Source organism: Podarcis gaigeae, assembly GCF_964106915.1.
Source record: "Podarcis gaigeae genome assembly, chromosome: 16".
Classification (NCBI taxonomy): domain Eukaryota; kingdom Metazoa; phylum Chordata; class Lepidosauria; order Squamata; family Lacertidae; genus Podarcis; species Podarcis gaigeae.
The window spans coordinates 17,169,662-17,192,091 of NC_139693.1; the positions used below are offsets into that span (position 1 = coordinate 17,169,662).

General features: G+C 47.6%; 2 protein-coding genes and 2 long non-coding RNA genes across 8 annotated transcripts in view; 3 read left to right on the forward strand and 1 right to left on the reverse strand.

The window, feature by feature from the left end:
* LOC310833817 overlaps positions 1-9,847 on the reverse strand; it is a 22,582-nt gene extending 12,735 nt beyond the window's left edge. The window contains exon 1 of the long non-coding RNA XR_014558943.1: positions 9,632-9,847. This is a non-coding gene — a long non-coding RNA (uncharacterized lncRNA). The remainder of the gene's footprint in view (positions 1-9,631) is intronic.
* TAF6L (TATA-box binding protein associated factor 6 like) overlaps positions 1-12,817 on the forward strand; it is an 18,291-nt gene extending 5,474 nt beyond the window's left edge. For 2 of the 4 annotated variants that reach the window (XM_083716627.1, XM_083716628.1), the window contains exons 4-11: positions 2,407-2,557; positions 3,101-3,151; positions 3,754-3,848; positions 4,881-4,955; positions 6,538-6,758; positions 8,006-8,138; positions 9,361-9,489; positions 10,898-12,817. In XM_083716627.1, the coding sequence (XP_083572753.1) occupies positions 2,407-2,557; positions 3,101-3,151; positions 3,754-3,848; positions 4,881-4,955; positions 6,538-6,758; positions 8,006-8,138; positions 9,361-9,489; positions 10,898-11,686 (1,644 nt within the window). In that variant the 3' untranslated portion in view covers positions 11,687-12,817. Of the gene's footprint in view, positions 1-2,232; positions 2,294-2,364; positions 2,558-3,100; positions 3,152-3,753; positions 3,849-4,880; positions 4,956-6,537; positions 6,759-8,005; positions 8,139-9,360; positions 9,490-10,897 lie in introns of those variants that run through there. The other 2 variants (XM_083716630.1, XM_083716629.1) reach the window with 2 other exon arrangements.
* A 249-nt stretch (positions 12,818-13,066) lies between these two features.
* On the forward strand, positions 13,067-22,368 carry TMEM179B (transmembrane protein 179B). 2 transcript variants are annotated; one of them, XM_083716636.1, is made up of 5 exons: positions 13,067-13,225; positions 18,311-18,498; positions 18,592-18,726; positions 20,870-20,948; positions 21,599-22,368. In XM_083716636.1, exons 1-5 carry the CDS (start codon positions 13,127-13,129, stop codon positions 21,761-21,763), a joined length of 666 nt encoding a protein of 221 aa, XP_083572762.1. In that variant the 5' UTR covers positions 13,067-13,126; the 3' UTR covers positions 21,764-22,368. The 2 variants fall into 2 exon arrangements, with proteins under 2 accessions (XP_083572762.1, XP_083572763.1); XM_083716637.1 differs by having other exon boundaries at positions 13,075-13,225; positions 18,311-18,501.
* Positions 13,246-18,304, forward strand: LOC310833818. The gene is made up of 3 exons (XR_014558944.1): positions 13,246-15,906; positions 16,152-17,658; positions 18,099-18,304. It is a non-coding gene; the product is annotated as an uncharacterized lncRNA (long non-coding RNA).
* Positions 22,369-22,430: the final 62 nt, after the last annotated feature.

Genomic DNA, 22,430 nt, shown 5'->3' on the forward strand with positions numbered 1-22,430 from the left:
ACACATACGCTTCAATAGTACTGTTCTATGTCAAAAGCTGCATTGATGTCGTTACTACCACCAAACAAATACGGGTGTTTCCTAACAACAAGCCCTGGCTAAACAGGGAGGTGTATCTTCTGTTAAAGGCAAGAAATGCTGCTTTTCACTCTGGTGATGCGCAACAGTATAGAGAAGCTAGAGCCAAACTGAAAAAGGGCATTAGGGATGCCAAAGCTATGTACTGCCGGAGGATCGAAAAGCATTTTGAGAGCTCCGACCCTCGTCGAGTATGGCAAGGCCTGCGACAAATTACAGGGCAAAATATTAAAAACGAACTGGCTCGCAGCAGTGCGCACCTGGCTGATCAGCTAAATCAATTCTTCGGTCGTTTTGAGGTGGGAACTGGAACCACCGTCACTACGGCATTGGCTACCAGCACATCATCAGAAACTATTACTGATAAACAACCATTTTTATTACAGACCTCCGACGTACAATGTGCTTTTCAGAGCATTAATATTAGGAAGGCAGCTGGACCGGATGGAATTATGGGACGAGTTATTAGGGACTGTGCTGCAGAATTAGCTGGTGTATTTACGGACATTTTTAATCTATCCCTGTTGCAGGGTTCTGTCCCTACCTGCCTGAAGACATCGATTATAGTGCCAGTCCCTAAACAGTCAGTGGTGGTATCTCTCAATGACTACAGACCAATAACCCTAACATCTGTCGTTATGAAATGCTTTGAGAGATTGGTGCTAGATTATATTAAGGCTGGTCTTCCATCCACTCTAGACCCGTTCCAGTTTGCATACAGAAGAAATAGATCTACTGATGATGCTATTTCCATCGCTGTCCATACTGTACTGAGTCATCTAGAACGACAGGGAACCTACGCAAGGCTGTTGTTTGTGGACTACAGTTCTGCCTTTAATACAATTCTACCAGACAGGTTATTCCTTAAAATGACCAATTTGGGTATACATCAGAAGATCTGTTTGTGGGTAAGGAATTTCCTGACTGATAGGCCGCAGACAGTGAGAATGGGACCTTACTATTCTTCTACTCTAGTATTAAGCACAGGAGCCCCTCAGGGGTGTGTGTTAAGCCCCTTTCTCTATTCCCTGTACACATTTGATTGCACCCCACTGCATAAGTCCAACACAATCATCAAATTTGCGGATGATACAACAGTGGTGGGGCTCATTAGTGAGAATGATGAGGCTGCTTATAGGAAAGAAGTACAGGGGTTAATTCAATGGTGTAAAGAAAATAATCTTATGCTTAATACCAAAAAAACCAAAGAACTCATAATTGATTTTAGGAGAAAGAAAAGTGTATTTTTACCATTGCACATAAATGGCGAGGAGGTGGAGATGGTTGGTAGTTTTAAATACCTGGGCATTTACATCTCTGAGGACCTCTCATGGACTGCAAATATTAATATGGTTGTGAGGAAGGTGCAGGGGAGGTTGTATTTCCTGAGAATGCTCAGGGGATTGAATCTATCTCAGCACCTACTTCTGTCCTATTATCACAGTACCATTGAGAGTGTCTTAACCTATAGTATATTATCGTGGTATGGGAGCAGCTCTGAATGGATAAAAAAGCTTTACAGAGAATAATTAAAATTGCCCAGAATGTTATTGGGCTCCAACTACCAACCCTGGATGAGATCTTCACGTCTCGCAGCTTGAAGAAGTCACACAATATCCTGAGAGATCCCACCCATCCTGCTCACAACCTCTTTGAACTGTTGCCTTCGGGCAGAAGATACAGGACAATGAAAACACGAACCACACGCCTTCTGAATAGTTTCTATCCAAGAGCTCTGATTGCACTAAATAATGATCTCAGGGCCAGTTGTAAGAAATAGCAAGCAGTGAGTAGTAAGGAATGAGATAGGTTTTAGGTTATGTTATATTCTGGATTATGTTATGTTCTAATAGATTATGTCTGAATAGGATGAGAGTGTTGGAGATACGTGCGAATGTGTATGTGAATCCGGTCTCGGGTGTTTGATTTTCGTTGTTGTGTATACTGTGTATATACGGACAATGACAATAAATTTATCTATCTATCTATCTATCTATCTATCTATCTATCTATCTATCGAATACCATTTGCTGGGAACCACAGGCCTGTTTGCGGGTTTCCCAAAAGCAGTTGGCCACTGTAAGAACAGGATGCTGGACTAGATGGGCCATTGGCCTGACCTAAGAAGTCTTTCATGTTATCAACTAAAACCAGGCAGATTAGTAGCCACCTGAAGGGGTCCTCTTTAATTGGTTGGCAGGCCAGTTAGGAAATGGTGGGTGGGTGGGTGGGTGGGAGAGAGAGAGAGTCTGCTGCTCCTGGTGCTCTTGGGGGCTGCTTTGCAAGGTTGGCGGCCTAGAGAAACCTAGGGTGTCCTATCTGTTGCAGGCGGTGTGTGGCTATGGCTCTCAGGACGCCCTCCCATTCCGTGCCATCAAGGACGGCGAACTGTACTTCCAGGAGGATCGTGAGGTCAACCTGGTGGAGCTGGCTTTGGCCACCAACATCCCCAAGGGCTGTGCTGAAGCAGCTGTGAGAGGTAGGCCTCATGGGGTGGGAAGTGCAGGGCAAAGGGGTGAGGCGCCTGCCCCAGGCACCAGGGTCCACAGGGGCAGCAGATCCCAATGTAGTTCTGTCTTCCCCTCTTGTTTCTGATGTAGATATGTCCCCACCCCTTCTTACCTGGCAGGGAGGGGGTGAGACCGCCATTTTGTGGTTCGCCTTCGGTGCCAAAATGGCTCTGCCCCTCCACCAACCTTAGCACCTGAGAGGATCTGCAGGGAAGGAGGCTGTCTTTTTTGGTATTTGGGGCCTGAGTTGCTTCGGGTTTAAAGTACTAAACTGATCACCTTGAATCGGGCCTGGAAAAGGGCCAGCAACTGGTGCAAGTTGTTTTCAAGCAATGAATTATTTGAGATCTAAATGGAACCCCAGGCAGTAATCTGGCTGCTGCATTTTGGACGAATAGAAGTTTCTGAGTTTCCTTCAAGGGGGCAGCCCCATGCACACAGCACATTGCAGTAGTCCAAGGCTGGGTTGAGCAGCTAAACCATGGACCCTCTTCTCTTTCCTCTCTTTCTAGTTCACGTTTCTTACTTAGATGGGAAAGGAAACTTGGAACCACAAGGCTCTGGTAAGAACAGTTTGCTTAGTTGTATTTATTTGAAATAATAATAATAATAATAATAATAATAATAATAATAATAATAATAATCCTGCTTCTCCTCCCACCCCCACCCCCATGAATTCCAGGCTTTAATGTTATTGTTTTTTGTAATTTGTTGTTTATTACATTTATACCCCACCATTCCTCCAAGGAAATCAATGTCTTTCTCCCTCCCCCTCTGCCTTGCAAAAACAAGTTTGTGAGGTATGTTAGGACCTGCTCAATAGTGGCGCATGGCCCTTGAAAGGTCACACCGAAGGGAGTGTGGCCCTCAGGTTGAAAAATGCCCTGGCTCTGTGTGGCCAGTCGAAGCGCCCCGACCTTCTGCTCCATGGGCCTAGGCGACAAGGAAGCGATGGATTGCTGAACTGTGCCGGACTGAGGTGATAAACCCCAGGCCTCACTCCTGTCAGCAATTGTGCTGCAGCGTTTTGCAGCTTCCAGATCAAGCGCAAGGGAAGCCCCACCTGGAGCACATTGCAGTTTCTGAAAGGAACCCTGTTTGTTGGTTGCTTCCTTTTCCCCCACTTGCTACAACCCCCACAAATCTCTCCCTCTCATCCTTCCAGTGCCCAGCGCCGTCTCAGCCCTGACAGACGACCTGCTGAAGTATTACCAGCACGTGACCCGGGCCGTGTTGGGGGACGACCCCCAGCTGATGAAGGTGGGCAATGAGCAGAGGGGAGAGGGAGCAGTCAAAGCACCGGCTGGGGCCACAGGTGGAATCAGAGAGCAGAATTGTGCCGGGCGGATAAAAAGGAAGAAGCAGACATTTTCTGATCTGGGCGAAACCTCAGACAGGTCAAGTGCAAAGTGGTGGTGAGAGTGGTTTGGGGAGTATTTGGGTTTGCGGCCTGGAGTTTTGGAAGTGCATTCTGACCAGCGTTTGCCAACCATGGAATAGAAAAGACCTAAGTGGTTCAGGGCTTTATAAATAATACAAGAGCCTTGAACCTAGCTCAGTAGTAGTTTAGTACAACGGTTCCCATTAGCTCCAGCTGGCAGGGGCTATTTGTGTATCATTGTTCTTTCTTATATCCTTTCTTATTTCACACCACCCTAATTGGAGTGAGGCCCTTTCCATTTATTCCCAGGATGCAACAGGCCCTGACTCCATTGATGGTTACTTCCTCTGGAAGGGAAAAGGAGTGGGCATGAACTGGGAATCAGTATTCAGCTATGAGTCAGACCAAGCACTCTCGTGACTTGTGGTCATCCAATGAAGCTGAACGTTGGAAAGTTAAGGACAGGTTAAAGAAAGTACTTTTCCCCACACAGAGCATAAACTGTGGAACTCCCTCCTGCAGGAGGCCATGATTGGAGCCACCAACTTAATTTGCTTTAGAAGAGGATTGGATGAATTCATGAAGGAGAAGGCAATCAATGGCTATTAGCCATTATGTCCATGCTCTGCCTTTGCTGTCGGGAGGCAACAATACTTCTGAATAGCATTTGCTGGGAACCACAAGAAGGGAGAGGGCTCTGGGGCTTGAATTCTGCTTGCGGTTTTCACCACAGGCATCTGGTTGTGAGAACAGGATGCTGGCCTGCTTGAGCCATTCAGCAGGTTCTTCTTATATTCTTATGGAGTATGGTGCTTTAACCAGGCAGAATTAAGTCTCACCCATTCAAGGACACCACCCTCTGCCCCCCCACCTTTCCAGCCCCCTAACCTTTCCACTTCCCTCCTGCTCAGGTGGCTCTTCAGGACCTGCAAACCAACTCGAAGATCGCAGCTCTCCTGCCTTACTTTGTCTATGTTGTGAGCGGGGTGAGTTGATGATGATGATGATGATGATGATGATGATGATGATGAAATTTTATTTATACCCTGCCCTCCCCAGCCAAGACCGGGCTGAGGGTGGCTAACACTTGATTGAAATACAACTTAAAAACAAGATTAAAATACAACATTAAAACGCGGCCTCATTTCAGTAGGAACTCAAATAAAAAACTTTTAGGGGGATGAAAATGTCAAGTCTTCACCAAGGCCAACTATCCAGACTGGTCCTACGTAGGCCAGAAAAAAGCCAGGGAAGTCCCCAAATAGGAGTTCCATCACGGAAGGAGAAAGGAAGAGGGGCAGAACAGCTGTGTCTTACAGGCCCTGCGGAAAGAAACCAGATCCTGCAGGGCCCTGGTCTCATGAGACAGAGCGTTCCACCAGGCCGGAGCCAGAGTTGAAAAGGCCCTGGCTCTGGTTGAGGCTAATCTGACTTCCTTAGGGCCTGGGAGCTCTAGGGTGTTACTATTTATGAACCTTAAGGTCTTCCGTGGGGCATACCAGGAGAGGCGGTCCCGTAGATACGAGGGTCCTAGGCCGAGTTGAGTGGCAAGTGCCCAGTTTCTCCCCACCCCTTTGGAAGGGCTTCTGCAACAACCAGCACAAGGCTTTCCCACTCGGTTGGGTATGAGACCTGTAGGTGTTCTTTGGAGTGGCACTTTCTGTGAAAACTGACATGAACCTCAGCTCACTCACAAGATGCTGGAATGTGCTCAGAGGAGGGCAACCAGAACGATAAAGGGCCTGGAAACAGCATCTTGTAAAGAACAGTTGAGGGAACTAGGGATGTTTAGCCTGGAGAAGAGGAGACAGGGAGGGGACATGCTGGTCGTCTTCAAATACCCGAAGCTTATTATGTGTGAGAATGGATTATTATTAGCAGTTCCCAGAGTGGGTTACAACAATTTAAAACCTAGTTTATTTTCTGCTGATGTATCAATATACCTTGATGCTTGATTTAACCAGATTAAATATCTGATTGAAAATTCTGAGGAAAACTTTTCTTTTCTTTTCTTTTCTTTTTTTTTTTGAAGAAAGGATGGTAAAAATAAAATTCATAATCAAAAAACAGTTGAAACGTATTATGTTTACAAGAATACAACTTGGGTCCTAAAAGCACATGCTGCAGGTGCCAAAGGTTGCATATTCAACATTTGCCGAAAGCTGTGTAGTGAAGGCGCCGGGCTCACCTCTGTCGGGAGGGAGTTCCACAACTTTGCGGCTGCCACAGAGAAGGTGTACTGACCCTCTGAGTTTCTGAGCGGGGTGGAACAACCAAGAGGGCCCCTCTGCTGATCTTAACATCTAGGAGGGACTGTGGGAAAGAAGGCCGCCCCTCAGATATTTGGGGCCTACGTTGTGCGTGGGAGTGAGAGAAGGAGGTTGTGTTTACAACCGCTGTAAGGTTAGATAGGAAAGAAGGCATCTCCAGGCTGCGAGGGGTGCCCACCCTTGATGGAGAGGCTGTGTGCCAGTCAGCTAAGGCCCGAGGGTGATGTACGGCCGGCTCCTCTGCTTGGTTCGAGGCTGGCTTTTGAGCCTGCCTTTCCTCTCCTGGATCCCCTGGCAGGTCAAGTCCGTGAGCCATGACCTGGAGCAGCTGAACCGCCTTCTGCACGTGGCCAAGAGCCTCATCCAGAACCCCTACCTGTGCCTGGGCTCCTACGTCAAGAGCCTTATTGCCAGCGTCATGTACTGCGTCCTGGAACCCCTGGCGGCTTCTATTAACCCCCTCAATGATCACTGGACCCTGCGTGACTACGCAGCCATGCTGCTGGGACACATCTTCTGGTACGCCATTTCCTCCTTTGGGGCAGGGAGAACCTCCTCTTTGGGATGTCACCTATTGAAATGTCTTGTGGAGTCTGCTTTTTTTTTAAACAGGTGGCCTGTCAGGGATTTTCCAGTTGTGGGTTTGACCAGATGACCACTGGGGGTCCCTTCCAATTCAATTATTTTTTTCTAGCGCAAAAGTCCAGGGGCCACATTCGGTCATCGACAAGTTTAAGGGAGCCACATGCAGGCATAGGCAAACTCAGTCCTCCAGATGTTTTGGGACTACAATTCCCATCATCTCTGACCACTGGCCCTGCTAGCTAGGGACTATGGGAGTTGTAGCCCCAAAACATCAGAAGGGCCGAGTTTGCCTATGCCTGGCCTCATGGATAGAGTTAGAGGCAATCATGGACAGAGGAACAGACATGACCCTTGGCAGTAGGCTATATTCCTGCCACACCAAAGCCAGTGGTTAATACACACACCCTGACATTCTGGGGGAGCGAGTTCCATGAAAAAATATTTTCTTTTATCTAGACGTGCACTGTCCCATCGGTTGAGCAAGCCCGTAGAGAGAAAAATCTCCTTAACTCTTTTAGCATCCTCTTGGTTGATTCTATTTCTATGCTGCTTTTTATTCAAATAAATCCCAAAGCAGCTTACAAATGAAAGATAAAAATAACATAATGGAACATCACGAATGCAGCATAAATTTTATAGAACACAACAAATCATCAGTAAACATTCACAAATCACAAATAAAACAATTTCCATCTATGTAACACTATTAACAAAACAACTAAGAGATAAGCTAAACATCACAGTTACACCAGAAATTGTATTATAGGATTCACAAAGTACGACAGCATTCATATCTATAAAACAATATTAGCAACATTAATAAAATAGCAACAAAACAAACAAACAAAGCCCTGTTGAATCTGTACTCTTGACAAGCAGAAAACAATGGTGCCCAAACGAGTGCCTTGCAAATAAAGGTCTTTTAAAATGTTGCTTGTCTGACAAATCAGGTTTATATAGCTGAGGCTGACACTACATTCCACTGCAAACCAGCCCACCCAAGAGAGAGGAGACACAGTAAGGAAAAGTGCTTCACTAAGCAAGCCATTTCAGAAGACTCTCTTGGGTGGGCTAGTTTGCAGGCTTCTTGGGGCAGGGACCTGCCTGTTGTCCCCCCCCCCCTTTTCTTTTGCTTCTGCCATAAATTGATATATGCTGCATACACTGCAAATCTTTTTCAGGACTCATGGTGACTTGGTGAGTGGCCTATATCACCAGATCCTGCTGTCGCTGCAGAAAGTGCTGGCCGATCCTGTCCGCCCGCTCTGCTCCCACTATGGGGCTGTTGTGGGGCTACATGCCTTGGGATGGAAGGTAACTGCCATTCTTGTATTTTATTTATTACATTTTTTTTTAGATACCCCTATGCATTAGATATATCAGAGCCATTTGCATCAGTTGCACATAAAACCATACAACAGAAACCATATGGAAAAGGTAAAATCAGAAAACCACTAACCGTAGATGAAATAATGTATTCTTAACTGCCTGCATAAGCCTGACAGAATAGGAAAGTTTTCAGCAGTTGGCACAGAAAGGTCTGCTGGATCCCTAGTGGCAGAGAGTTCCACCAGACTGCGCCAATGACACTAAAGGTTTATTTATACAGGTAGGTAGCCGTGTTGGTCTGCCATAGTCGAAACAAAATTAAATCCTTCCAGTAGCACCTTAGAGACCAACTAAGTTTGTTATAGGTATGAGCTTTCCTGTGCATGCACACTTCTTCAGATACCAAGTGTGCATGCACACGAAAGCTCATACCTATAACAAACTTAGATGGTCTCTAAGGTGCTACTGGAAGTATTTTTTTATTACCGTATTTTTCGCTCTATAAGACGCACCAGACCACAAGACCCAATATTCTGAATCTCAGAAGCCAGAACAGCAAGAGGGATCGCTGCGCAGTGAAAGCAGCAATCCCTCTTGCTGTTCTGGCTTCTGGGATAGCTGCACAGCCTGCATTCCCTCCATAAGACACAGACACATTTCCCCTTACTTCTTAGGAGGGAAAAAGTGAGTCTTATAGAGCAAAAAATATGGTATTTTGTTTCGATTAAAGGTTTATTGTCATTGTCAAATGAGCTTTGCCCACTCAGGAAATGACCGACAATGCTCCTGCAGATGATGTCCATGATCAAGCTGGAATATAAGGGTTTTGACATAAGGGTTTTGACAGTCCCTTAGGTATCCTGGATGTAAGTCATTCAGGGATTTTAAAATTAATGCAAGGACATTGAACCTGCAGGGTAGTACTTGATGGGATAGCAGATGGGCAGTTTGTGCATGTGTTTCCACACTGGTGACCTGTGTTGTTGGGCAGGTACCCCCATCAGCTGTCTGGCCACCCCATTCAGCACCAGCCAGAGCTTCTTCTGAACTAGGCCCAAGGGCAGCTCCATGTAAGTCGCACTGCAGTGATCTAGCCTGGCCAATGCAGGGGCTACAGTGGTCTTCCTCTTGGCTGTGCCTCCCCAGCCAAGTGACCAGCACAGCTGACCTCTGCTGTCTCTCTGTTTCTCCGCCTCTTCTCACCCAGGCAGTGGAGAGGGTTCTCTATCCCCACCTCTCCACCTACTGGTCAAACCTGCAGGCCGTGCTGGATGACTACTCTGTGTCCAATGCTCAGGTGAAGGCTGATGGGCACAAAGTCTATGGAGCCATCCTGGTAAGTCCCTGCTGATACCGTATGAGATACTTTTTACATTTTTAAAATTGAATTTCATTGACAACAAGCAGGGTTACAGAAAAAAAGAAAGGGGTGATAAGAATAGGTTGTCGCTATTGCCAGTAAGGAAATACAGTGGTACCTCGGGTTAAGTACTTAATTCGTTCCGGAGGTCTGTTCTTAACCTGAAACTGTTCTTAACCTGAAGCACCACATTAGCTAATGGGGCCTCCTGCTGCTGCTGCGCCGCCAGAGCACAATTTCTGTTCTCATTCTGAAGCAAAGTTCTTAACCTGAAGCACTATTTCTGCGTTAGCGGAGTCTGTAACCTGAAGTGTATGTAACCCGAGGTACCACTGTACAGGACGCAGCCACACAATTTTACTGCATCAATAAAAGGAAGAGGAAAGGGGTGTGTGATCTATTATTACAAAGGGTTCCATGGTCTAATCCAGAGGTATTTGGGGCCACCATCCCTTTGGTTCCATAAACTCATCCCCAGCGCCCTCTACTCCATAGAAAGCACTGTTTGCAATAACAGTTTGCATGAGCCACTAAGGAAGCACAATAAAATCCCAAAACAGTATAAACAATGCATGTTTATTCAAAATCCAATTAAAACGTGTTATCTTAATGAATTACGCTAAATAAAATCGATTAACCTGATCCTGTGACAGCAGCTTTTCAAAGTCTGATAGTCATTGACACCTCCAGTCCCCCCGACACCCCATTCCTCTTAGCACCCCACTAGGCAATTCCACTGCCCCCCCCCCAGGGGATGGCGCCACCCATTTGGGAACCACTGATCTAAATCAGAACAATTACAATTTTCTATACTTTGAAAAAAGATGGAAAAAGTAACCTTAAACTGTGCTAAATCTAGACGTTTGCACAGACCTGTGCAACCTGACACTCCTGAGCTGCTGTGTTTGTATACGAAATAAACCAAATGGCAAAGAAGGAATCACAAGCCCTTTGGACACTTTTAGCTTATGTGAGATTTTTTCCAAGAAGGGTGATTTGTGAAGAGTTGGAATAACCGATAGCCCACATACTGAGATCAAAAGGCTTCGAAAACTTGGCAGCTGAGGCCCAGGCTGCTCTCAAAAGATGTGAGATCTGTCCCTTAGTTGTTCATAATTCGATCCAAATCTATAAGCAAATTCAAAAGGGACGAATGAGGGGAGGGGTGATTTCTGAGAAATCTCGGCCTGCAAAATATAGTCCAACCTTCCGGTGGTCAGGGACAATGGGAGTTGTAGTCCAACAACAGCTAGGGACCCAAGTTTGAGAAACGCTGCGTAACCCGCCCCCCATGAGGCCTAGCCTGTGAGCGCATTATGTGCCAGCCCACTTCTGCCCACTGCCAATGCTCATTTGATGTGCTGTTCCTCCTCCCTTCCTCCAGGTGGCAGTGGAGCGGCTCCTGAAGATGAAGGCGCAGGCTGTATCGGCGCCCGTCCAGGCGGAAGGCTCCGGCGCAGAGGGGCGCCCGCGGGAGGGCTGCCCTTGGCTCAGCCCTCTCCAGGACCCTCAGGTGGAGTTCGGCTTTGGCATCGCCAGCCACCTGCTCCAGCTGGGCAGCGGTGGGCCCCAGGCCGGTGTGGGCATCTCCACGGACCCCCCCACCACCTCGTTGAACGAGATCTACCAGGAGCTGTACTACTTTTTTGGGGACAGCCTGGCCACCCGTTTCGGCACGGGTTCGGGGCTGTGCCCGGCCGAGCCACTGCCAGCCAGTGCTCCCAAGGTGGTGGACGCCAAAAAGGAACCGCCAGCCTTTGGGGGCGGGGAGACGGCCCGCAAGATGCCCCAGCTGACGGCCAACGCCACCGTCAGCCCGCGGGAAGAGGAGAGCCCCCGTGGGGAGTTCTCGGCCAGCCGGGCCCCCCTGCAGCGCCCTGCCAGTCTGGCGCGGTCGCGCAGTGCCTCTCGCCAGCAGGGGTACCGCCTGGGCGTCCGGGACGTCTTCCAGAAGTGCCGCTTCTCCCCGCAGGGGCCGCCTCGCTTCAGCTTCTTGATCGCGGGTCGCCAGGCGGAGAGGCGGTGTCAGGGGCGCCTCTTCCAGACCTCTTTTCTGCACCACCACGGCCCCGGCCACGTCTCCCGCTACACCCAAAAGCTGCCCATGATCGGGAGGACCAAGGCAGCGAAGAAGTGGGCCCACTCGGAATACTCTCTCTACCTGCCTCTCTGAAAGGGACCTGCCAGGGTGGCGGTGGCAGCAGCAGCACCCAGCCTTTCTGGGCCATGTGCCCTTCATGGCAATAAAAATTCCAAAGATAACACACTATTCAATTAGAAATAAAAATACAAAATAATAACCAAACAAAGAAAATTAATCATACACCCATGTGGCTTCCCTCCCCCAATACTTGTCATCTCTTAATCTTTAGGCAATGCCATTTTTAGGGCCACAACCTTTCTCAGGTAGAGCAGTGACCTCTTGTGTTTTATTCCTGGCGATTTGGGACTTCTCTTTTATCAGATCTGCTTCTTTTGAGGGGCACAGTTTTGTCACTGCTTGTGTGGGAGGTTGGGGGCAGGAGAGCAGCGCTGGTTTTACAAAGATGTCAACCCTGGAACTGTGAAGGGGGAAGGATTTGGGTTTGGGGCGAGGCTCCCGGCCGGCCTTCACTAATGTGCTGGTCTCTCGTTGTTTTGAACTACAACTCCCAACAGCCTCAGCTACCACACACTGGCCAAGATTGCTCTAGGCGGTGTCTGCTTGTGAAGGCACTGAGGACATACTCAGCCTCCTCTGAATGGGGGCTCTGTCCCCCCCCTTCCCCTACCAAAAGAGAAAATGAATAAAGGAGCCCTTTATTACCCTGATCTTTTAATAAACTGACGTCACAGTGGGTCATGCTGTTAGCCAGAAGGTTGTTGGGCCGAGTCCACCCAGGGATGCCTGGGGGCAGGATTCCTGCATTATGGGGAACGGGTAGACCAGATTACACTTGGGGTCCCTTCCAACTTTACAATGCTGTGATTTTATTGTTTAAATGTGTTCTTCCCCCAAAAGAGTCCTGGTAGCTAGTTTGTTAAGGATACTGGAAATTCTAGTTATGTGAGGGGTCAAACTACAATTCCCAAGATTCTTTGTGTAGGGGTGTGCCTTAAATGTACAGTCAGTATGTAGCCCTGGACTGAGCGAGACAAAGCAAAGTGTCAGATTCACTAGTTAGGAAAAAAAATCTTAATTTTTTTTAGGAAGCCACTAAAAATTTTGGGAAGGGCCCCTCAGGGAGGAGCAGGCTTATAGTGAGTGCATGAGAATATTTCACATGAGGTGCTTTTTGTAAAATAAAATAAAAATGTCATCCTTTGTGTGTCTCTCTCTTCTCTCCCCTCAGCACACACCCCTCAAACCTAAGTCCGGCCCTGGTTATAACATAACAAATGCAATAAATAAAGAAGTAAACTTGGTGCGTCTTTGCCAGTTAACTTTAGTGCTGCTATCAGGCAGAAATCCCACCGGTGCTGTTGGACTGCTTGCCTGTGTGCAGCGCCAAACGCTTTGAGGTCGCGGCTGTCAACCCTCGAGCGCTAACGACGCCTCTCCTCTCTCTCCTCCCCTCCGACGGGGCGGAGACCGGCAGCCGGGCAGCCCCTTCCCAGCACCGTCGGCTGGAAGATGGCGCAGCTGTCCGGGCTGCTCCTGGTCGAGCTGGCCCTGAACGCCGCCGCCTTCCTGTGCGGAGTCATTTGCTCCTCCGCCCTCACCGTTACCCAGGTAAGGTCCCCAGAGAGAGAGAGAGGGCGATCCCGGACCCGCAAAGTCTCCCTTTCCCATCCCATCCCGGGCAAAAAAATTCTGCGCTTTTGCGCTCGTCCCGTTAAAGAGCCACCGCTTAGTGGCGCGAGAGTGCTTCTGAGCACGTGAAGAGGGCGCCGGGCTTTCGCTTGAGTGCAGAGGAGGGAGTGGCTGTGCACGATCAGAACTGCGTCGTTGGGCCTGCCAATGTGCAGAGTGTCCAGCATTTTTGCTTGTAACGTAGCAATAAGAAAGGGCACCCCTGAGTGAATGCAGAGAGCAATTTAGGTTCCACATGGTGGCTTAGAATTCATCTCCTCTTCCGTGTTGGCTTTTGAGTGCCAGAACCTCTTTAGAAAAACAGTGTGCTTTTATAACCGCAGAACACCCAACCTTTGTATGCATGGGATGAGAGGACGAGGGCTTCCAAGTCAGAGGGAGTCACATGCACCTAATTTTAAAAAAATTAAAATGCAATCCCCAACCCATCTGTTACTGCCTTTCTGAGTTTGCATTCAGACTTCCCTGAGCAACCTTGGGTGGTGGAGAGTTTCAGCAGAGCTGGAAAGTTTTTTTAAAACAACAACAATTTGTGCACTCTGTCAAGTCTCTAGTCCTCATGAGCCTGCCTATTCATTCCACCACCCGACCCTGCTGTAATAAGAGGCAGCTACACACAAAACAGTTACGCCAACTTGAAACTGGTTTTGCCTAAGTGGCATCATTCCTTGCGAGGACCTTTGGAAGTCTGCTGTTTTGCTGGAAAGGCCACAAAGGCTTCTGAAAAAAATGGTTCCAAAGGTTTTCCGTTGGGAAATGGGGAAATCTGAGCTCACAGCTACTGACCCAACCTCGGATTGTTGCAAAAGATTTATAATAATGCACCAAACTTGCATATTTTTAAAAAGCAGGCAGTGTGGTGTCGTGTCATATGAGCATCAGCCGTGCACATTAATGCTCGTCAGCTGAGTGAGAGTTTGGCTGACTTCCTGCACAAATCCTTTTGCTGCCGGGAGCACTCCCCCCCCCCCCCCGACAGCCTTCCTGGCCTGTGTCACATGTGCTTAGCACTCACCTTACTGGCCTGTGCGGATGAACACTCCCTTGTTTTGGGATGGCCTATAGTTGGGGACACGGGTGGCGCTGTGGGTTAAACCACAGAACCTAGGACTTGCCGATCAGAAGGTTGGCGGTTCGAATCCCCGCCATGGGTTGAGTTCCTGTTGCTCGGTCCCTGCTCCTGCCAACCTAGCAGTTCGAAAGCACATCAAAGTGCAAGTAGATAAATAGGTACCGCTCCAGCGGGAAGCTAAACGGCGTTTCCGTGCGCTGCTCTGGTTCACCAGAAGCAGCTTAGTTATGCTGGACATTGGCTCCCTCGGCCAATGAAGCGAGATGAGCGCCGCAACCCCAGAGTCGGCCACGACTGGACCTAATGGTCAGGGGTCCCTTTACCTTTATAGTTGCACTGGCTCTTTCCCTGGGCACAATGGTTTGCAGAAAAGAAGAGGCAACATTCTCAGCTTTGGGTTTAGAAGTCTAAGAGTAAATTGCCTGGGAACAGATGAAAGAGCTCAGGCAATCAGGGACGGGGTTGGAGCAGATGCAGTTGTTTATTTTTTTGCTCAGAGCAGTTTTAAAAATACCAAAATTATCATCAAGAATAACCTCTAACATAAAAACCCTGCAACACACTTTTTTCCTTCTCATGTTCAATTATACTGCCATAAAGCCTGCATTGATTAAATTATGCTTTGTTTATTGTGCGGAGAGGAGGCTTTTATTTCTTTTTGAATAAATAGGCTTGAACATTTGGTCCAAAAAGAAAAAAAAAAAGGTTTGTTCATGTGATCCCTGACTATTTTTTTTTCTTTCATAAAATTTCATAAAATTTAGATACTACCTGATGTAGGGGGGAAACCTCAAAGTGATTTGCAAAAAGATCATTAAAAAATTTACAACCACAATTTAAGACATAACAGAAAGCTAAGACCACAATAGAATAAACTAAAACAAATTAAAACTTGTGGAATTCTCTCCCCAGGGAAGTTCATCTGGTACTTTAAATATGTCTGTGGTAGTGGGGGTTATTGTTTTGTTTTTCTTACTGTTTTTATTATGTGCTTTGTTATTCTGTATTTTTATGTTGTGAACCACCCTGAGTTCTTAATTCAATAAATTATAAATAAAATAAATAAAAAATTCTAAACACCTGGATGGGCTTGTCTAAATAATAATGCCTTCAGCAGGCACCAGAAAAAATACAGTGAAGGTTCCTGCCTGATATCAATAGGCAGGGAGTTCCACAGTGTTAGTGCTGCCACACTAATATTAGTCAACAGTTGTGAAGTCATTTTTTAAAACGTGTCCTTTATTAGAACAACCACAAAAGTTGTTTATTGCATTAATATGTCGTGTTATTTCAAAGGCCTCAAGGGGTTCCCCCCTCCTTTAATCCTCGCCACAAACCTGTGAGGTAGGTTAGGTGGAGAGAGAGAGAATGAGAGAGAGAAAGAGTGTTCTGAATTCTTCTGGAGAGCTTCATGATCTCAGCCTGGGTTTCTGCTGCGCCTTGTAACCGTTAAACCACACTTGCTTCCTTTCATCATCAACAGCTTCAACACAGATTACGCAAGCAACACCATTATTAGTTGCTGGGGGTAATGAAATTACAGTGGTACCTCGGGTTACATACGCTTCAGGTTACATACGCTTCAGGTTACACACTCCGCTAACCCAGAAATAGTACCTCGGGTTAAGAACTTTGCTTCAGGATGAGAACAGAAATCGTGCCTCGGCGGCGCAGCAGCAGCGGGAGACCCCATTAGCTAAAGTGGTGCTTCAGGTTAAGAACAGTTTCAGGTTAAGAACAGACCTCCGGAACGAATTAAGTACTTAACCCAAGGTACCACTGTAACTTTTTTTAAAAAACCACATGCACGCTAAACATTATATTTTCAAAACGTGAAGCAGAGTACTCTCTAGTTCTTGTAGCAAGGAGTTCCATAGGGCCCTGAAGCACTTTCAGCCTTTGAGGCCACTAGCTGTAATAAAAATAAGGCTGTCAATAACCCAAACACAAAATAAAGCACCGAAAAGAGATTGAGACATAACAGGGTTTTTGTTTTTTTTAAATGAAATACAGCAAGTGCTTTTCTGCCTGAAAGAGTATGTCACATTTGGATCCGTTATACATAAAAACAAAATTAAGAAGTGTCAAAATTTGACGCCCCCTGTTGAGCCCATTGCCATGGGCCAAATGCCCTTTCTGACAGGCTGAGCTAGGAAACAAGCAACGCTCTCACCTGCCTTTTCTAGCATAGTACAGGCAACCCCACCCCCCATTTATGTGTGTTCAAGGCATGCATTACCCAGACTGTGTGCATTCCTGTGAACCTGGAAGTGGCACAAAAAGGGGCAAAAACAGCGTGAAAATGGCAAAAATTGTGCAAAAACAGCATCTAGCAACCCCATGAACCTTTGCACTAACATTTGAGGCCTGTGGATAGTTGGAGTGTGGAGGTTTGTGGGGAGCGATTGTGGTGGAGTTTGCTGGATTTGGGGTTTTTTAAAAAATGATTTTTTAAAGGTTTCCAGAGCGTGTTTACAGGCTTTTTCAATGGTGTTCCCAGTGCGATTTCACTTAAATGTGTGGTACCTCCGGACGTAACCCCCACATAAATGGGGAGTTGCCTTTAATCGTTTTTCTTGGACGTACGTGGCTTTCTGCAATTTCTGAGAGAACAAGCCCAAGGAACTTGCCATCCACATTAAGGAAGCGACAGAAGACGTGGTCGCTGTGGGTTTATTTCTCTTCTGCCTGCATATGCTACAGGCATTGACTCGCACACGACAGCCTTTATGTGCGGCACCGGGAAATAAATAAGTAAATAGATTCAAACCTGGAAACGGCAGGAAAGAGCTGGAGAGTCTTCTTGGCATCAGAAGAGGATTTTGTGAGTCCAGAGGGATGGGAGGTGCAGTGGGGCTTTTTAGGCTGTTCAGCGCCCCCCAACAGTGTACACATGGGGTTGCACAGCCACAGCCGCCACTTTTCCACGATTCCTAGAGTTTCCCGCTGGCTCCAGAGCTTCCATTCTAGCTGTGGATATTTTTGGATACAGTATTTTTGGTCTGGATTGCAGGGAGTGCAGCAGAGAGGGCATTTAAAGGGTGTTTAGAAGGTGCTCTCCACTTTTCACTTATGTGGGGGGGGCAGGACGTAACCCATCCACCCCACCTAAGGGGGGGCGGCAATACCTGTACTGTCTAGGGCAGGATTGGGGAGCCCTTTCAACCCAAGGGGCACATGCCCCTTCAGGTGGTGCGGCAGGTACCAGTGGTGGGCGGGGCTGTAAGTAAAAGTGGGCGGGGCTGTGGCTGTAAATTTTGCTTTTGTGCAATAGGCTGATGTCAGGGAACTGCCATCAGTGCTGGAGGGAGAGAGCAAAATCCAGAGGGATTCCAGAGAGCATCCCGGGATTGGGAGAGGCAGCCCATCTTCTGTGGAAGAGAATCAGCGTAGCACCAGTGGAGAAGGGGGGCAGATGGGGGAAGCGGCGAGGCGGTCCCATGACTCCTTGCCTGGGACAAGCGGGGAGAGTAGGGGTGCTCCGCTGCCTACACCCTCCTTGCGCAGAAGGCTTTCGCGCAGAGAGAGGAGGAGGAGACTAGGCGTCAAAGAGCTTCTTTGCTGGAAGAAGTTTAAGAAACGCCCACTGACGGATTCTGCCAGCGATTGAGACAGCCATGGGTGAGTGGCTGTCCGGACAGAAAAGGTTCACTCAGGCAACCCAGCCAGGTGTTTGCACCGGCTTACGCACGAGCAACCCCTAGAACCATTACAGCTGAGGACCCAGATAGCTAAAATAGTACCATCCCAATTGTCAGCCATCTCAGACCGTACAGTGGGCAGGAGCAGGGGTATTGTCGTTGTCGCCTGTGGGGGCCGCTTGGTTGACATGGATCCGTGACAGGGCCTTCTCAGTGGTGGCTCCCTTGGTGTTGACTTTTAGGAGGAATCCCCATCCTTTCTCACTTTATCCCTCTCTCCCTTCCTTCCAGGGGGAGTTTGGTGGCCAGTGCATCCTCTATGGGTCTGTGCGCTACAACGGGACTCTGAGCTTAACCACTTCCAGCCACGTCTCGCTTTGCTACTTCGTCTCGGCCGTCTCCCTCCTGGCCGCCATTTCCTCCTTCGTGGCTCTTCTCCGCAGCGTCTACATTTCCTGCTTCGGTGACAGCGAGAGACGGTCGTGAGTTGCGAAGGCGGGGAGCAAAACGGGGAGGTTTCCATTTGGGTTGGGTTTGGCTTATTCTTGACAGCCCCTGTCTCTCTCCCACAGGAGTGACGTTTGGGTCAAGGCATTCTTGGTTATCTCAGCTGTGGTCCTCTTCTTCTTGCTCATCTCGGCCTGCATCCTTCGGGTCGGCATGGATGCTCTCTGTGGGTCCATTCATACTTCTGCGGCTGCACCGAGGTAAGTGCCAGAAAAGATGCTCAGTCCTCGCTTGGATTGGTTGGTTGCCTTTATAGCTCACCTTTCCCTCAGAGAAGCTCAAAATGGTGGGCCTGGTTCTTCCCCCTCCTTGTTTAATTCTGCCAGCCTGTGAGGTAGATAATAATAATAATTTATTATTTGTACCCTGCCCATCTGGCTGGGTTTCCCCAGCCACTCTGGGCGGCTTCCACAAAGACCAAAAATACACTAATATGTCATACATTTAAAACTTCCCTGAACAGGGCTGCCTTAATATGTCTTCTGAATGTCAGGTAGTTGTTTATCTCTTTGACATCTGATGGGAGGGCGTTCCACAGGGCGGGCGCCACTACTGAGAAGGCCCTCTGCCTGGTTCCCTGTAGCTTTGCTTCTCGCAGTGAGGAAAATGCCAGAAGGCCCTCGGCACTGGACCTCAGCGTCCAGGCAGAACGATGGGGGTGGAGACGTTCCTTCAGGTATACTGGGCTGAGGCTGTGTAGGGCTTTAAAGGTCAACACCAACACTTTGAATTGTGCTTGGAAATGTACTGGGAGCCAATGTAGATCAGGCTGAGAGCAGTGAGTGGCCCAGGATCCTTTGGTGGGAAACCATGACTGTTTTAAGCGGCATCAGAGCACATTAAATGTATCGTATTCATGTGGTCCATATATTGATGGCTCAATATATTTGTTTCTCTCATAAGTTTTCCCCCTCTCTCTTTTTCCCCCTCTTGGCTTTGGGCTCAACAACTGGACGTCTTTGGTTAATTCTGTCTTGGTTAGTTCTTTAGTGAAGCATTTATTTAATTGGAAAGCAGCTGAGATTTCACAAGGCCTTTTTGCCTTGATAGCTTAAGTTATACAAGCTCTCATTTTCATCAGCTGATAGTCTAGCTCAGAAGCTTTGGGGTAAATGATATCAGAGTACCACATGTCTGCCTGCTAGCAAGTGGTTTATGCAGGCACCCTCCAAGAGAAACATAGGTCTGCATGTGGCTTGTCTGCTATACCTCTAAAATCCTGTCCTCAGGAAATACAGGATGCTGGGTGGGAGATAATTTGCATGACAGGCAGTAGCTCAGTGGTAGAGCCTCTGCTTTGAATGCAGAAGGTGCCATATTCAATCCCTGGGATCACCCGGTAGGAGTAGGAAAGATTCCAGTCTGAAACTCTGGAGAGCCTCTGCCGATCTGTGTAGACAATACTGAACTAGAGGGACCAAGTTCAGAAAGCAGGTTCCTGTTTAAATGTGTAACACGCACACATATGAGATATTATTTACTGCCTTAAGGGTAAAGGGTAAAGGGACCCCTGACCATTAGGTCCAGTCGTGGCCGACTCTGGGGTTGCGGTGCTCATCTCGTTTTATTGGCCAAGGGAGCCGGCGTACAGCTTCTGGGTCATGTGGCCAGCATGACTAAGCCGCTTCTGGCGAACCAGAGCAGCGCACGGAAACGCCGTTTACCTTCCCACCAGAGCTGTACCTATTTATCTACTTGCACTTTGACGTGCTTTCGAACTGCTAGGTTGGCAGGAGCAGGGACCAAGCAACAGGATCTCACCCTGTCGCAGGGATTCGAACCGCCAACCTTCTGATCGGCAAGTCCTAGGCTCAGTGGTTTAACCCACAGCGTCACCCAAGTCCCTTAGTATTATATAAATATTGTGTGTGTCAATGAGATTGTTTGCTGTATATTAGTATTATATGAATATAGTAGAGTAGTAGATACAGGGAGTTTGCATCATATTTCTATGCTTTTAGATAGATGTTCCCATTGTTATTCCAGCTTTTATGGATAAATATGCATAGGTAAGTAATGCATTGTATTCATGTTATTATAGAATACTTCAGATATAAAAAATATTTTACATATATGGCACACACAAAAATAGAACCTTGTTCTATTTTGTGGGGAACCCATGTTGAATCCCTGGCAACATCTCCAGGTAAGACTGGCAATGCCCCCTGCCTGGAACCCTGGAGGGTTGCTGCCAGTCAGTGTAGACCGCACTAAGGTAGATGGACCATTAATCTGACTGGGTCCTCAACAGTTTCCTGGGCATCTGTTTTCACTTGAGTAACACCTTTCGGCTACAGTGAGTTAACTGCTCTGGCTTGTCTCTCCTTGTTTCCCGCCTTGCAGTTGTCAAGAAGCTCAGCACCGCCCTTGGGTCCAGCCCTATCGTGCCGCAAGGTTCTATGACAACCTCTACACTGCAGAGGTGAGTGGTCCTTAAATGGCAGACTATTGAATCAAAGCTGTTTGTCGCTGTTCCTAAACTACTCCTTGGCAAAGGGGTCTTATCTCAGTCACACCCCCAGGTAAAAATGTTCGCCACATACAGAAATCTAGTCTTAACTGCACTTAATATTTGTCCATGTTCTGGCAACATAATCCAAATTCTTGCACATGTGTTTACTTCATGCACTGTTGTAGATGCCACACAATACTCATCCTGCATCTTATCTTTTAGTGTGGTGGCACCTACACTTTGGAACTCCTTGCCACTTGAGAGCAGGCAGGCACCTTCACTGTATCCTTTTCTGCACCTGCTAAAAACATTTTGGTTTAGACAAGCCTACCCAGAGATCTAGAATGCTGGTGCGTGTCTTAATCTGTTTTTAGCTTATTAATGTTTTTAACCGTTTTTACTGATAGTTTTTTCCTACAGTGGTGAACTAGAAGAAATTAAAAATTTACAGCTGCCTTTCCGAAACCTGGTGCCCTCCCAACGTTTTGGAATGCAACTCCTGTCTATACAGCCCACGGCTCAACACAGCCGTCGAAATCCAAAACATTTAGAGGGCACCCGGTTGCACGAAACTGGTTTTCATTCTGACTTTGCCCATTCTTCTCCTTTTCCGGCTTCAGGCGGCTGCCTGGGTGAACTTCTTCTTCTGGTGTTTGACGGCGTTGCTGCTGTACTTGGAGAGTGTCGGCAAATTCCCATTCCAGCCCCCTCAGAGCAGCGGCCTCACGTGGAACGACGATGAGACAGTGCCTATCATTGGGGATGGACCACGTGGGCCTTCATGAAGTGGGGGTATCGCCACCATTATCATCTCTGCTGCTCTTTAGGGAACAGCTCTGGGGCACCCCACTTTTGCCTTCTCTTTCCCATGAGCTTCATAGAAGAGGGGGGTCTCTCTCCCTTATTGTGCCCGGACAGCAAAACTTTCCGAAGAACCACCTGTTAACTTCTAATGGACTCCTTCATGTTACGTGGCTGCTTGACTAGAAATTGCAGAATTGCCAGAACCTGGAAGGTGGCCAGCAGCTTAACTTTTTGAGCAGTGGCTCTGCAGACGTTTGCATTTCCAAGGTGGAAAAATTGACATTTGAGATAGAATTGGCCAAAGGAAAGGCAAAGTCTTTTGACTTCCTTGCTACCTGGAGTCGACTTGTGGAGTACATTCAGGAATGTCCCCAAGGTCCTCATCTTTCATCTGCCTCCCTGAAGCTGCAGAACACTATCTGAAGTGACTTCTGTAGTCATTTGGACTCAATAATTTCTCCTACTTGGGATAACCTCAAAAGCTTTCCAACGTCTTGTTCTTCTGCGGTGCAGTGAGGGAGAACCTGCCTGTTTCTGTTGTTTTCTCACAAAAAAACCAATAAAATATACTTTTAAAAGACCTTCAGATGGACAAGCACCTTCTGGAGTGAGGTGCTGGACTTTTAATATTGCCTGAAGGGCCATGGA